Source organism: Meriones unguiculatus, chromosome 12, assembly GCF_030254825.1.
Source record: "Meriones unguiculatus strain TT.TT164.6M chromosome 12, Bangor_MerUng_6.1, whole genome shotgun sequence".
NCBI lineage: Eukaryota > Metazoa > Chordata > Mammalia > Rodentia > Muridae > Meriones > Meriones unguiculatus.
In genome coordinates this window covers 83004705-83018778 of record NC_083360.1, presented here as the reverse complement: position 1 = coordinate 83018778, position 14074 = coordinate 83004705, and the positions used below count along the sequence as shown (strand labels likewise).

Sequence of the window (14074 nt, the reverse complement as noted above, 5' to 3'; positions counted from 1 at the left end):
AAGTCTTATTTTTTTGTACCTTATAAAAAGATATTCTGTGCAGTAATTAGGGTACCTGTGCCTTGTCACTCATATGGTCCACTGTCAGTCTTGACAATGTGTTCCTTGCTAATCTGTGCCAATCGCTACATCTGAATGAAGTTTCCTTGCCACTTTGGCAATCCATGCATACCTTTTTTTGAGTAAGAAGCCAAGAACCTGGAGAATACCTAGTCCAGACCCTAGCTACCACTAACCATCCTCTCCTTGGTACTTACTTCTCTAGTGTTTCCTGCAAGCAGCCTTCACCCTATTTGATGATTTGATTTCACACACACACTGAACCTCCCAGGGGCCCAAGGTATTGGAAGAAGATGGTCAGTGCTTTCAACATGCAGAGGAGAAGAAACAGCTTCAGAAAGTGGAAGAAACAGAATTATCTCAACCAACTTAAGAAAGAACTGTGTGGAGGCATTTGATAGTTTTTTCAGTTTTGAATCCATGTTTCATTTCAGGGCAATGAATGTCCAGCCCAAGGCATCAATTTGGCCATCTTCTTATTTGCCATCATGCCAAAACTCTTAAGAGTCTCAGTGAGGCTGGTTTTGAAGGCAGGGCAGGGAGAATGGATTCTGATAAAATTCAGAACTATTACCGAAAATCGGAAAGCCTTTTAGGCCTAACAGAGTTATATAAGAGTTTTAAGTGGGCACAACTATAAGGGTCAGGATAAATAATCTTTTCTTCAGGCATAAAAATATTACAGGGGAACGAGGACCATCAAGAAAAGCACCATTTCTCATCTAAAATGACACGAAGGTTTGGGTCTGTGTCACTGAAACAGCTGAGTGTAGAGGGGAAGTGTCACTCCACTTGGTGTCACAGTATCTGAAACAGGCACTCAGCAGCCCGAGTATATCCCTCTCTCTGGCAGCCCAGTGGTGGGACTAGGATCACTCTCAAAGGCTAATACAGTACAGAAAGCTCTCGATAATAACCGAAGTAATGCCATGCTTAGCAGCCTGAGTCTCCACTCAGGAATGTACGTTCCTGATACACAGCCCAAAGGCCAGGACAGTTGGCTAAAAACATGTCCAGCATTATGAGCTGGCAGATGGAATATCTGTGTTTCTTTTCTCTTTGATAAGGGAGCTGATGATGAGTTCATTAGCTAGGTAAGGTCGATATGGACTCGGGAGTCAAAACACCCTGCCATCTAATCTGTCTCCAAGGGGCTGGCATTGTGCCTGGGGGGTTTGTTCTAATCCCACTCATCCACAGAGATTTGCTCGTTACATTTTTCCTCCTAAAATCTTCCCTTTCTCTATACAGCTTTCCATCACCAAGCATGGATGACCTTGGCTTTGCAAGACCTTTCCATAAAAATATACCTGTGTATTTGAGATTACAAAAGAGATTAGCCCCCATGCCAAGCTTCTAGCTGTCAAGACCAGAAAAAGAGATAAAGTGTATATTTCTAGGTGAGGGTGGGATTAATGACTATCTTGGATTAGAGAGCCCAGGAAATGGTGTGTGTGTGGGGGGGGGAGTGTAAGATGACCTAAGAAAAAGTGTCTGCTGGAAGGACATCCAAAAACTCTGGTAAAGTAAACATGTAAAGGCACCAAATCCTATAGAAAACAGGCTGAGAAAGGGCTGAGCTGAGTTGTGGACCAGTGGCGACAAGCTGGGATAAAGGGCTGGGGTAAGTGGCAGGAAGGAGAGCAAAGCAGGAAGCCAGCTTTCTGTCCATAGCCGGGTCTTAAGCAAGGTGAGACAGAGGGTGAGCATTAAGGAACAGTCCGTTCTAATAATCCCCAAACTCTGGGATCCCTGGTCCATCAGACGGTTCTGCCGTTTAGGCCATTTCTACTGACAGATGTGATGGTGCTGAGCTGCTGCTGAGGTTCTGGGACAGCAGAGGACGGCTTGTGTCACCCCCAAAACCCACAGAACTTGACTGGTGTGCATGTGTATTTTTATGGGGAAAAAAAGGATTTACCATCAACAACATCTCAAGGAAACCGAAAATTCCAGGATGTGTTCATTCAGAGACAGGATGCCATTCCTGTCCCCTGGCAGTTCACGGATAATTAGGTAAAAGAAATGGAATGACAGCTTGCATCTTCTGAATCCTCACTGGGCTCTGTGCTGACTGGGACCAGCTCACACCATCCTCCCTCAGAACCCTCTAAGACAGGTACCAGCATTAGCTCTATGAACAAACTGAGACTTAGAAAAGCTAATACAGAAGCCAGCGTCACAAAGCTAGGGAATGAATGGCGAGTCTGAACTCAAATCCAAGCGCCTCTGATTACAAAGGCCATGCTTCCAGTCACTGGAGAATACTGCTCTCTGACAATGATAAAATATCATTAGAATTTCCTCACAAACAGCAAGTTCCTTAGGGATTCCAGGATAGTTGCAGGGAAAAATATATTTTAAACGAATCTTGAATGTTGGACCAAGAGTGTCCTTAGCATGAATAGTGAGGTGCGAGGGTAGGATGGGGATTTGTGGTGAGAGAAAGGAGGGTGCCTGAGAGTCTGGTCACCTAGAATGTCTCCAGGAGCTGAGGGTCAGCGACTCAGGACTCTGGGGTTGAGAAGCTAGGGTACCTAAGGGGCTGTCCTACAGAGTAGAACAAATCAGAATCAGCCCTGGTAACTACAAAAAGACAGGCAATGGGACATAAAAAGAAAGCAGTAACAAAGAAGCAAGTACATTTCAACTTGGTTAGTATACTTCGGTAGTGATTTCATATGCTGATTGCAACAAATGGATTGCAAGAGAGACCCTCATACGCATTCTCCATATATTCATGATCCTTGGCATTAAGCCTACAGTTTCCACCAAAATATACAGTTTGTTTGCTGAACTTGAATCTAGGATAAACTTGAATTACTTTTGCTGAAGAATGCCTTAGCCTCACGGGACCTGGGTGTCTCTACTTATTCTGGAACCCTTGTCACCATGAGGTCCCTGCAATCAGATAACACCTTCTGGAGGAGGAGATACTGCATGGAAGAGAACGCCTTTGCCTTTCCTGAGGCTGTCCTACACCATAGCTAGCCAAACTCGCAAGCTGGGAGCCAGCTCAGCAGGGAGCCAGCTCAGCAGGGATGGGCAGAGCTGCCTCCTGACCAACAACTAACTTTAGACACCTAAGTCATGGGACCCTGGGAAAGGCAGACAGAAGAAGAACCACATGGCCAGATCACAGAGCAGCTCACAGGCGGTGGCAGAGAACACTGCTGTTCAAACCCGAGTTTTGGGAGTAGATGGTTTTGTGTGAGTACCATGCACACATGTGTTGTCTTCCATACCTCTCGTCCCAGTAAGTCTTTAACAGAATGGTTCTACTTGAAATGTATTTGAGGTTTCATTAAAAAGAGCATTCAGGTCAAAGAAAATTGAGAAATACTCAATTTATGTAATATATATTCATAGCTCAAAATATATTCCTATTGCATATTCATGTTTAGCTACATATTAACATTCATAGTATATTTTTAAATGTATTAAACACCTGAAAGATTTAATGCTTTAATTTTTGGAATCACTGATGAACATCTCATTGGGCAGTGCTCCTTGAAATACCAGCTTGGAAAGGTATGCCGGCTTTCTTTGTTCTGTTGAGAAGATAAGATAAATCTCGAGAGACACCGTGGGCTGAACAGGCAAATGACTGGGTGGAACACAAGATCTGGTTGTCTTCTTTTATCTTGTTCTTAGCTTATTTTATATTATATTACCAGAAAAACTTCTAACTTTTTGAAGGAATGTCTGCAGCTAAATGTGGTTCAAAATTAATCTGTGTAATTGCCATTTTTAATTCAAGATGATCTAAAACTAGGTGAGAAATATATCGGTACAGTCTTAAAATGCAAGAATTATAGTGGTCTTCAGATGTAGTAAAATCGATGGACCCTCATTCCTTTCCTCCTCTAGCCTTCTTTGTGACATATAAATGGCTCCAGTGGGCTCCGGGTAGAAAGCCTATTCAGACTCTTAGCTCTGTCAGACCACATCCTCAACATTTCATTATGTACCGGTCTCTCTTCAGAAAACTCGAAGCACTGTGATGACTCCCAACAGATTCCATGGGGCTCCTGCTCTGGGCCCATCCGTAGGTAGCGGAACACAAAACAAGACCCAAAAATAACTTTGCCAAGTCAGCAAAATGTTTTGGCTTTGACTGCTGCGGAGCTGCTGATGTGGGAGGAGAGTGAGGCAGGTGTGTGTGTGCGCGCGTGCATGTGCTTTTCCATGTGTGTGCTCAGGAGGCCATCTGTCAGCTTGGTGATCCAAACTATGAAGAAATAAAACCACACACATTTATGAAGGTTGGAGGCAGGACGGGGCACAAGCTCTCAGAGGCATAGTGCAGGGAGAGGCTGGGCAAGGGGCTGCTGCCACAGCAAACACTGTCTCCATAGGACAGAGTGCTCTGGGGGGGGGAGAAGAACTCAAGACATACGCTTTGGGTCCGGAGACATTCATTCTTTACACAGTCATTCATTTTCAGTTTTGCTCTCTCACTCACTCACCCACCAGGAAGGGATGCACTGGCTGCACAGCTTTTCTGTGCTAATGCTCCCTAGTCATCGGGTCACGGACAGAGCCTGATTCCTGTCCTTGGCAGACACACAGTGAGAGAGGTCATGTGGAAAGGTGACGGCTCTTGGTAAATAATTTAAAGCAACTTTATTCAGTTCCACCTATGGATACTGTATATGGTTTAATATAAACTCAGGATTCAATGGTCATGGTTTTCTACCACCATTACAAACAGAGGAAGGCTCAAGACCAAACAGAGAAAAGCACTTGCCTAATGTCACAAAACCAGTAATGAGCCAGAAACTCGAACCCAGGTCTCTGTCATAACATGTGGCGTTACCTCCATGCTCAGAGACAGCTAAATTTTAGGCACCGTGTGGGGTTCCTGATCTACAAAAACTATGATTTTACTGAATAGTCAGGGGAACACAAATCCAGTGGCTTACACAGACACATTCAGAAGACAAACAAAAACAAAAACAAAACAGCATTCACTGTTATCATTGCAAAGGAAGCAAAAAAGGCCACCGAAAGGCAGGGTATCCTGTTTGGGGTAAAGAAGGCTTCCCCAAAGAGGAAAAAGTGCTTTGTCAGAGGGCATGGCTTTAAGCTGAAGCTTGGAGGGCAGTGAGACAGCGGGGCAGAGAGGGATCCAGGGAGTTCATGAACCTCTAGAAGGTTGAGGTAGCTGAGACAAACTTCCCAAGACACATACTATTTTCTCTTCGAGTCAGCAACTCTTTTGGGTAGTTAACAAACCGTGGACCAAGAGATACAGAAGCTCTGCCAAAGCTTGTGGTGCACAAGAGCAGGAACTGAATGTCTGAGTTTACATCTGGAAACTCCAGCCTGAGCCTCCTGCTTCTCTCAGGTCTTTGAAAATGTAGAAATTTGTTACCACATGGGTTAAGTCTAGGACTTAGGAAATAGCAAGCGGGCAGCCGAAACAATCCCTTCACACAGCCATGTGTCTCCCAAGCAAACCTTGTAATATTTTTAAGTAACAACCTTTTAGGGTGCTGATCGATAAACAGAAAATCCCCTTTAAGTGGAAGAGCCAGGAATTCCCTTAGATTTCTTCTTCAGGGTAGAGTCAATGGTCTTTCATTAAGTATTTCTAGACTAGCTACTTCCCTGGCATCCAGGGCTCACTTTTGGACCTCACACAAGGCCCTCAGGAGACCCGTGGAGGTGAAGGGAAAGATGTGCTGTTCACAGGGGAGGAAGTGTTATAGGGCCACAAAGATAGGGGTGATGAGAGCAGAAACCCCAAACGTCTCTCTGATAATTTGATGAAGGGATATCAGGCAGCAGACAGAGCAGAAGGAAGGCTGGGTTTGAAGGCAAGAAGGGAGGCAAAAGACTTGTGAGCCAATGGAGCCCTTTGGACAGCCCGTCTGCCAGGCCAGGAAGCTTAGTTTTTTTTTCCCTTTTGGAGCTATTAAGCATGGAGAGGGTGTGACCAGAATGGCTAATAAAATCAGAAAAACTAGGGCAGCAAATAGAGCATGTTTCTTTACATCTCTAAACCTGTCAGGGGCAAATGAGTCAATCCAGGAACTGAAGGAAACTGTATAATAAGGGATGGACTAATCGAAACTCAAAGAGCAGGCCAGTCCTCAGTGCTGCTGCAATTAGGAATAGGAAATTGCTATGGGTACACCTCCATTTTTCTGGCTCAGATTCCTGGGAGTCCTGATGCACTGAGCATTGTCCTCGCAGTGACCCGCCCACTTGCTAGTTCTCTGCAAACCTGCTCTCCATCACCTCTTCTGTAAGTGCCTGCTAATGGGATGAGTCCTTACATACCTCACAGGGCCTGGCCAGCCCTTTCATTATTCCTTTGAAACTTCTCCACCACATTCAGATGGTACAGGTGGAAAAAGATGACAGCATCCTATACGTGACCATGTACTATAAAGCTTTGGTTGGAGCCCTTTATCCCGAAACTCCTGGGGCCTTGAGTCCCTCAGGCAGAGCTGTTTGCATTATCCAACCCCATCCCTTTTCGCTCACAAGAGCACACTTTTCTCGATGGGCCCCCTGCTCATCTGCACCATCCTTTGCTCACGTCTCTGTCCCTGTATCCATGAGAAGCCACATGCGACACTAAGGCCAGAAGAAGAGCCTCCCACCAGCTGCAGCCTCTGCACGAATCTGGCTGCCGAGGTAGATGTACTTACACTTACAGGTTGACTTTTTGGCACATCATAAACACCTTCCTTCTTTTGGCTGGTGGGAACCTAGAGAGAAATCAAATTCAATAGTCAAAACCTTGGCATTATACTCTCTTTCTCTTTCCCTCTGTAGCCCTGGATGTCCTGGAACTTACTCCATAGATCAGGATGGCCTTGAACTCACAGCTATCCTCCTGCCTCTGCCTGCTGAGTACTGGGATTAAAGGTGCATCCCACCACCATCTAGCTGGCTGTTCCACTTACAAAGAACAAAGCACATCCCTGCAAGTTTGACCATCTGTGAGATGGCTCCTAGGGCAGGTCCAACACTCCGCTTGAGGGGGTGGTTTTAGCTGGGAAGGCTGCAAGCCAGGCTCCTCCTTTTGGAAAAATCATTTTAGGACAGAGGTAGCCATCTTATAACAAACCTCTGCTCTTGAGCCTTTCCCAGAATCAAAGAGCAGCTGTGGAGACTTCAGCATCATGTGGCAGAAATGAAAAAAAGATAAAACAACAACACCAAAAATCCAACTTCATTCAGTTAATCATAAAGGAGACCCTTCAAGTGATTAGAAACAGTTTGTGGTTGAGCATACATGTCTCTGCGCTAAGAGCAACATGCTATCAAAAATTAAGTCCCTAGTACTTGTCAGCCTCCTCCTGGGGTCCCACACAAGCCACCGGCTAATCAGATAATCATTGAAACGGCCCACATGATAGGGGAAATACAACACCAGGATCCAGAAGCTCCGGAGCGATCTGACATCCCTCCAAATCTCCCTCTCTTCCTTCCCCTGCTCATGTGTCTGGCCTCCTGGGCCTACTTTCCACCTGCGACACCCTGAGCAGACCACCAGGCCCCTCTCCCTGCTCTCAGTGGGCCTGATCAGTAATGCCAGGCTATGGTCAGGTTATGGTCAAAAGCCAAGCTGATAAGCAAGAACTGTGGAGCCCCACAACTAAGAAATACATTAGGGTGAGTTCCTTTGTCACACATGATCACATACGTATGCATACGAGCGCATTTTGTGATATCAGTGGTGTTGACTCGAATGTGTCAGTCAAGGGCTGTGCACAGAAACATTCCACACTGGAAGCACTCATTAGGCTCTCCTCCCCCATACTGCCCTGGCTTTGCTCTCCTCTGCAGAGACCAAGCGGCAGTAGATTTATGATGTCTTCACAGAGAGACCATCTTACTGGAAGGCTGGATGCTCCTTGGGAGCAAATAGAATATGTCCCAGCCAGAAGGCCCTCTATGAATACAGCAGAGTTGGGGAGCCTTAAAAGAGAGAAGTGCTTGCCAAGCATGGATCAGCCAGCTACTCCATCTATGAGAGTCAGAACCTGAACTGACTCTTTGAATTCTCTTATTTTCACCCTCGTTTAACTTAAACTCCTGATGCCAACCTGACCTTCAAACTACAGAAAGGCAGGCTCAGAGATGCTATGGACTTTACCCCAAACCTCAGACCTGATGGTGTTCAAACCCAGATCTTTCTGGGTACCAAAAAATAAGCCGTTTATTCTTAATATTAATATTCTTAATATTAACATGGCACTAGTCTAGCCCCATTAGCTGGGAGGGTTGTAAACATTCCTCCCATAAATAGTGGAAGAATAACTAGGGTAAGTTTTTCAGAACTATGGTCATCCCTCCCTGTTATGTAGAGGAGGGAGGTGAGCCCCGGAGAGCATCCAGCAGTCAGGGAGTGAGGTGGCCAGGCACCGCAGCCCAGGCCTTTTGCTGTTTATTGTTACACTGTTCAGACAGCTGCTTCAGGCATATCTTCTTTATAGAACATCATCTCCTACATTCCCAGAGGCCCATGCGCATTGTTGCAGAAAACAGAACTATGAGTGAGGATGGCCAGGTGGAGGATGCCCTTCCTGAACCCCAGTTCACAGGCATCCAACAAAGAACGTAATTTCTTTGGTCCTGATAACTGGGCTCCATTTAGAAGGAATCCTCCCGGAATGTCTACAGAGTCCTTGTTAACGAGGGCCAATAAATTACCAGCCCTCACTTTTGTTTTCGCTAGCTCACCCTTTACTGAGCAGAGCGAGTGGAGAGTGTTCTGTTGCCCCTAATTCACTGCTCACTACGGGCACTTAGCACAGTTGAACCGCGGCTGCTTCTCAATTATCCCTACAAATGGAGAACAAGCCATGCGATGGAGAAACCCAAACTGTGTATAATTGAAAACACTTTTCTGCTTGGCTCTCCCATGGGTGCGATACCAATCTGCTTGTTTGTCCTTTAAGATTTATCTCAGCCGGGACATCTTCTCACGAGTCCTGCCTGCCTCTCCAATCCTGCTTTGGAGTTTTTGTTTTGTTTCCCACCTCAGATACCTCCTTTCTGAGGTACCTGAGAAAGTTCCCAAGCAACTGTTATGTCCCAGGTATTATGCCTTTTCCGGACGGCAAGAATGGAAGCTATGGCTTCCTGAGTCAGCAGAGCTTGTGTTGGGAGCAATGGCACTATTCGCAGGCTACTAATGCAGAGCGTGAAACAGGCTTTTTCAGGCCTCGGGAGCTAGGACAGCACAAGCTGTCTGTGTGTCCGCAGTACCACAGCTCTGCAAGCTTTCTCAGCACCGGGAACATACGTGATTATCCTTGTACTTCTATCCATAAATGTTAAGCAAAGACACATCTCATCAAATGTTCGCTGGTGAGGGATGCAGACTGTGGGCCTGTCATCTCTGCACTGGTGATCTGCTCCACCTCCTGGGACCACTGCAGTACATGACGGTGGTGAAGAGTGTCCAAAATTGTAGACAGGGTACACAGCGGAACACCTGACTCCTAATCCAGGCTGGGCTACAGGCTAGGTGACTTGGAGGAGTCATGTTGCTCTCTGAGCCTCAGTTTCCTCAACTGTTTGACTAGAGCATCTAAGGAACTAGCTCTAAACTCTTTGGAAAAAGGGATCTTATAGTGAACAGCACATACTTAGGGGTCCACAAAATACACTTCTGAACAGACATTAAACAGACGTTAAATTACTCTTAAGAATTACACATGAAGTGACGTACAGCGAGGGCACTTTTGGGTCAGCAATGTAGTAATTACCTGTGGAGAGGCCTTCAAGGGTGTGCTGGGTGACAGAAGGCTAGCTTTACTGTTTTAAATTGATACTTAACACACGGGGAGACTAACAATGGGTTCTGAACAAATGAACGTGGAAAAATACCCACTTGGAACGTGGAGGCCCCACTTGTGTAGGAATACCTTGTTAAAGAGCTCAGGACTGGAACTGGAGCCCCTGACATTGGCACTCAGGATTCCCTTATGTTGAAAAATGGCAGCCTGGGGAGCTTTTCTTCTTAACTCACCAAGTGACAGAAAGGTCACCATTAAGTCACTTAGAAAAATGTGTGTGCGTGTGTGTTTTAAGAGAACTGATGTTTTCTGAGGCACGTGACACAAGAGACAATTATGATCATTAACACAGATGGGGAGGTGTAACTCCTCCTTGGAAAAATGTTTCAGCTGCCTCGGAGCCTCTGTGTCCTCATCGTGGGCACAACAGCCAAGCAAGGTTTAAACTTTCTGTGGTGCTGTCCAACAAAATGAGCTGTGTCGGGAGTTTCTCTTTCTGTGAATAGCATCATCAAAAGTGGTGCCTGATGATGACGATGCAGAAGTAAAGGAAGGGATGGCCACACAGAAGCTTCTGTGGACTGGGTGCAACATGTCGCCAGGAGCTGACACTGGACTAACCCCAGTTTGTAGCCCAGGAAGTAGAGAAGCAAACATTTATGTACATCACCCAGAGGCACAAAACACCAAGAGGCTACCAGGCCTCGGGCCTATGTGGGTCTCCTTCTAGAAACAGAGGCCAGAGTTAGATAAAATGTGACCACCTTGAGCCAGAGTGGTAGAAACAGCAAGATGTATGCAGCAGGACCAGCTGTGTAGCATTTGCCTGCCCTAAAAACAAAACAAGAAGAAACAAAAACAGGCCTTCTAATGGCAGTGCTTTAAAGGCCTGGTAATCTTTAGGCCGAGAGCTTATCTCCTGTTAAGTGGACTGAGCCCAGGTGTATCTGCCATTCAGGAGAGGAACATGGCCACAGGCCTTTCCAATAGATGGGATAAGATATTCATTCTCGTAAATGATGCCTTCCTTTTAACGATGGAGAGATGGAAAGATCAGGGGGTCAGTGCTGTTTCAACAAGTGAGATCTTTTAGGCAGTGGCTGAAAATGTAATCTAATTGGGATACCCAGAGCCACAGAACGCTGAGCTGAAAAGAGCTACAGGACAGAGGTGTTTATTCTAGAGGTCAGAGAGAACTGCCTTAGAGATCCTACCTCAAAGGCTCTGTGACCCCCAACAAGATCCCTGGTCCCCTAAGTCTCACCCCCCTTGTCTGTAAGATGGGAAATGACTCAAGCCATAGTGGGCATTATGAGAGATGGAGGGTGTTGCAGATAAACCCCTATATCGGGGTCATCAATCAGCACACATATATCCCGCTGCTGCCCTATAGAGCAAAGCCAACATGATTCTGCAGAGAACCCAGGCCCATGTTCTTGTGCTATTTATTTCTTGCAAGGTTTGCATTGCAAACAGCAGGAAAAGAGTCTACCCAGAGAGATCTTTGAACCTTATTTACTCACTTTACAGGTGGATGAACTGAGGCCCTGGGACGGGAATTAAAATTGCAATTTAAGTCAATGTCTGGAACAGGCAGTTGTATTAAGAACTGGATCCACATAGATATTCATGCCCCGGGATGCTGTTCCATCATTCCATGCCCCAAAGGAGCTTGTTTCAGTCTCACACTGAGGTGCTCCTCATCCCAGGGAGAAGGAGCACCTTTCTGTAGGAGAGGCACTTGAATCCAGCTGAGCAGGTAGTGGCACAGCAACTGGGCACAGCAAAGAGCCTGCAGGTGCCAGAAAGAGCTGCCTTAGGCTGGGGCAGAGCTGGCATCCAGTTTGGCCCTTCTCACCAGCTACCTTTGGGTCATGGTTAGAGGTCAAGACACTTACTGGTCTTCAGACTCCATTTCTCCAACTATAAAGTAGGGGGCTCCACCCCAACACGTATCAGTGTGAGACTGAAACAAGCTCTTTGGTCTCAATGCTCAGACACCATAGGGTGGTACAGTGCTTTGGATCTGACACTGGGGACAACCGCAACCCTTCTTTCTAGAAACTTTGTAAGGGGAGACTAAACAACACCCTGCATTTCAAGCAGATGCTCTTTGAAGGCATCCCTTCTCCAGCTCTTACTGGGAGACACCCAACTGGAAGAGTCGGGGTGGACCCAGGAGGGCATAAATAAACAATTATTCTACAAGGCTGATTTGAATTGAGCTGTTTGGAGGAATAGCATTGGGCCTGCTCATTTAGAATTCTACACAGTTGATAGAAACTGAAAATAGGTTTTATTTTGATTTCACAATTAACACATGCCTAAGGCTGAATAATAGAAGTCACAACTAAGTAAATTAAAACCACTGAGAAAATAAATAGATCAAATCGCTCCGTCTCCCATAGTATTTATGCTTTAAATGAAGACTAAGGTTATCATTAGTGAAAAATCATCCTATTTACTTGATATGTCACTCTACTGTGTTACTCTGGGACCTAAGACCCAAGCACTTTGATGGGATTCCAAAGGAGGCTGGGGCTCAGCCTCCACTGGTACTGTTTTTCAGTCTTGGCTCTAAGTAGCTATGCGACCCTGGGGAATCTGCTCCATGCCTAAATTTTACTCCATTCACTATCCCCACCCCACCCCAATAAAACAGGATTAAAATGCCTGTTTTATTGCATATTTGTAAGAGGTAAATGAGTTTAGAAACATTTTAAGTGTTCTTCACAGTTATGAGTATTAATTTGCTTCCTCTTCAGGATGGATAAAGCCTTCAGCTGTACTTCCTTTTATTCCAGACATCCCCCACTGCTGTTTTCATGAAGTATTTTTGAAGATGGTTCCTTATTTATAGGAAGGAAGTTGGGTTTTTAAACAAATTGGACACATGCATTCCATTGAGAAGTGAAAGACCCATACTTGGTGGATTGTGATTCTCCCCTGTATTATCTCAGTACGACAAAAAGCTTGGGTTGTATGCTACTTAAAACACCTACGATCCGTTCCAGATTAAAACACTGTACCCAACAGGCCATTAAAGATTTCAGCAGTGAGGCACGGAGAGTGTCAGGAAATTGCTAGGGAACCTGCAGCCAGCAGGTTCAAGGGCATCTCACACCCCTCAGTGACCAAGAGATCCAGGATTCTTGAGCTTTTCTGTATGCTAGATAGCCTTTGCTGGCAGAGGATGTATAGGAAGAAGCAAGGATCTTATACCTGGTAAATGTTTTCTTCTGTTTCAGGATCACGGATTGGCTCATGTCCAGCCTCAAACACAATGTACTATTGCAGGAGCAGCCAGAGAGGAAAGCGCAGAAGGAAAAAAAAATAAATAAAGAGGAAAAAAAAAGCATTTGGAATTCAGATGCAAATCACAGCAAGCATTATAGAAACAGGCACAAGAGGAAATATCGGAGATGGCATTTGGGTTACTGGGATAAAATGGGCCCTGCTAAGGAAACCCACAGAGTTCTTGCTGCCTGGCCTCTTCTGTGAGTGTACTGGGCCGCTGCCAAATCTTTCTGGAGAGATGATGTCTTCATTCAATCATACTGTGTCTGTGTAGCAGCTGAACGGCATGGTGCTATGGTGTTACAGGGTGACAGCCTTGCAAACTGAGCTGTACAGTCCCATTGCCTTCCTAAGGTCGCAGGCCAAAGGTCAAGAGCTCACAAGTCCCAAACTCCCTGATTCCCTAAACAGAATCTTATCAGTTTAAAATACTGAACATCAATTTTTCTATGTGCACATTTCACACCTAAAGGGCTGGGGTGTTTCCAAAAAGCCACCACTCTCCCTCTCTTTGAACCCATGAAGCAGCAGTTAAAGGTCCTGCTATAAGCAAGTTCTTCCTCTCCATTCCTCAAAAGCAAGGGCATATTCACTAATGCATCTCTGACTTGTCTATACCATAGGCCGGCTAGGTACTTCTACTTTGAGATCCATCTGTCTACGTATCAATTTATCATGTTATCTTGATCATATCCACAGTAGCTGTTGGTGTGAAAGTACGCGTGCCTATGCAGTGGTGATATGATATAGACAAAAATCACACTCGTGTATCCTGATTAGAAATACAAGTGGAAGGTTTGCTTTTAGGTTCAAAAAGTGAGTATAATCTTTGGTCCACTTCTTCTCCTTAGAAATAAGCACAGGAGAGAAGTAGGGAAAGTCACTTCTTCCTTTCTTTCTGAATCTTTGTTTGCTTAGACCTTGGACTTCACCACGAGAGAGGTCAGTACCCA

General features: G+C 45.5%; 1 protein-coding gene across 12 annotated transcripts in view; it reads right to left on the bottom strand.

The window, feature by feature from the left end:
* The window catches only part of Dab1 (DAB adaptor protein 1), a 1075378-nt gene that overhangs the window by 47252 nt on the left and 1014052 nt on the right, over nucleotides 1-14074 (bottom strand). For 9 of the 12 annotated variants that reach the window (XM_060366058.1, XM_060366053.1, XM_060366052.1 and 6 more), the window contains 2 exons: nucleotides 13047-13112; nucleotides 6723-6782 (listed from right to left, as the gene is read on the bottom strand). In XM_060366058.1, coding sequence (XP_060222041.1) covers nucleotides 6723-6782; nucleotides 13047-13112 — 126 coding nt within the window. The remainder of the gene's footprint in view (nucleotides 1-6722; nucleotides 6783-13046; nucleotides 13113-14074) is intronic. The other 3 variants (XM_060366061.1, XM_060366060.1, XM_060366062.1) reach the window with 1 other exon arrangement.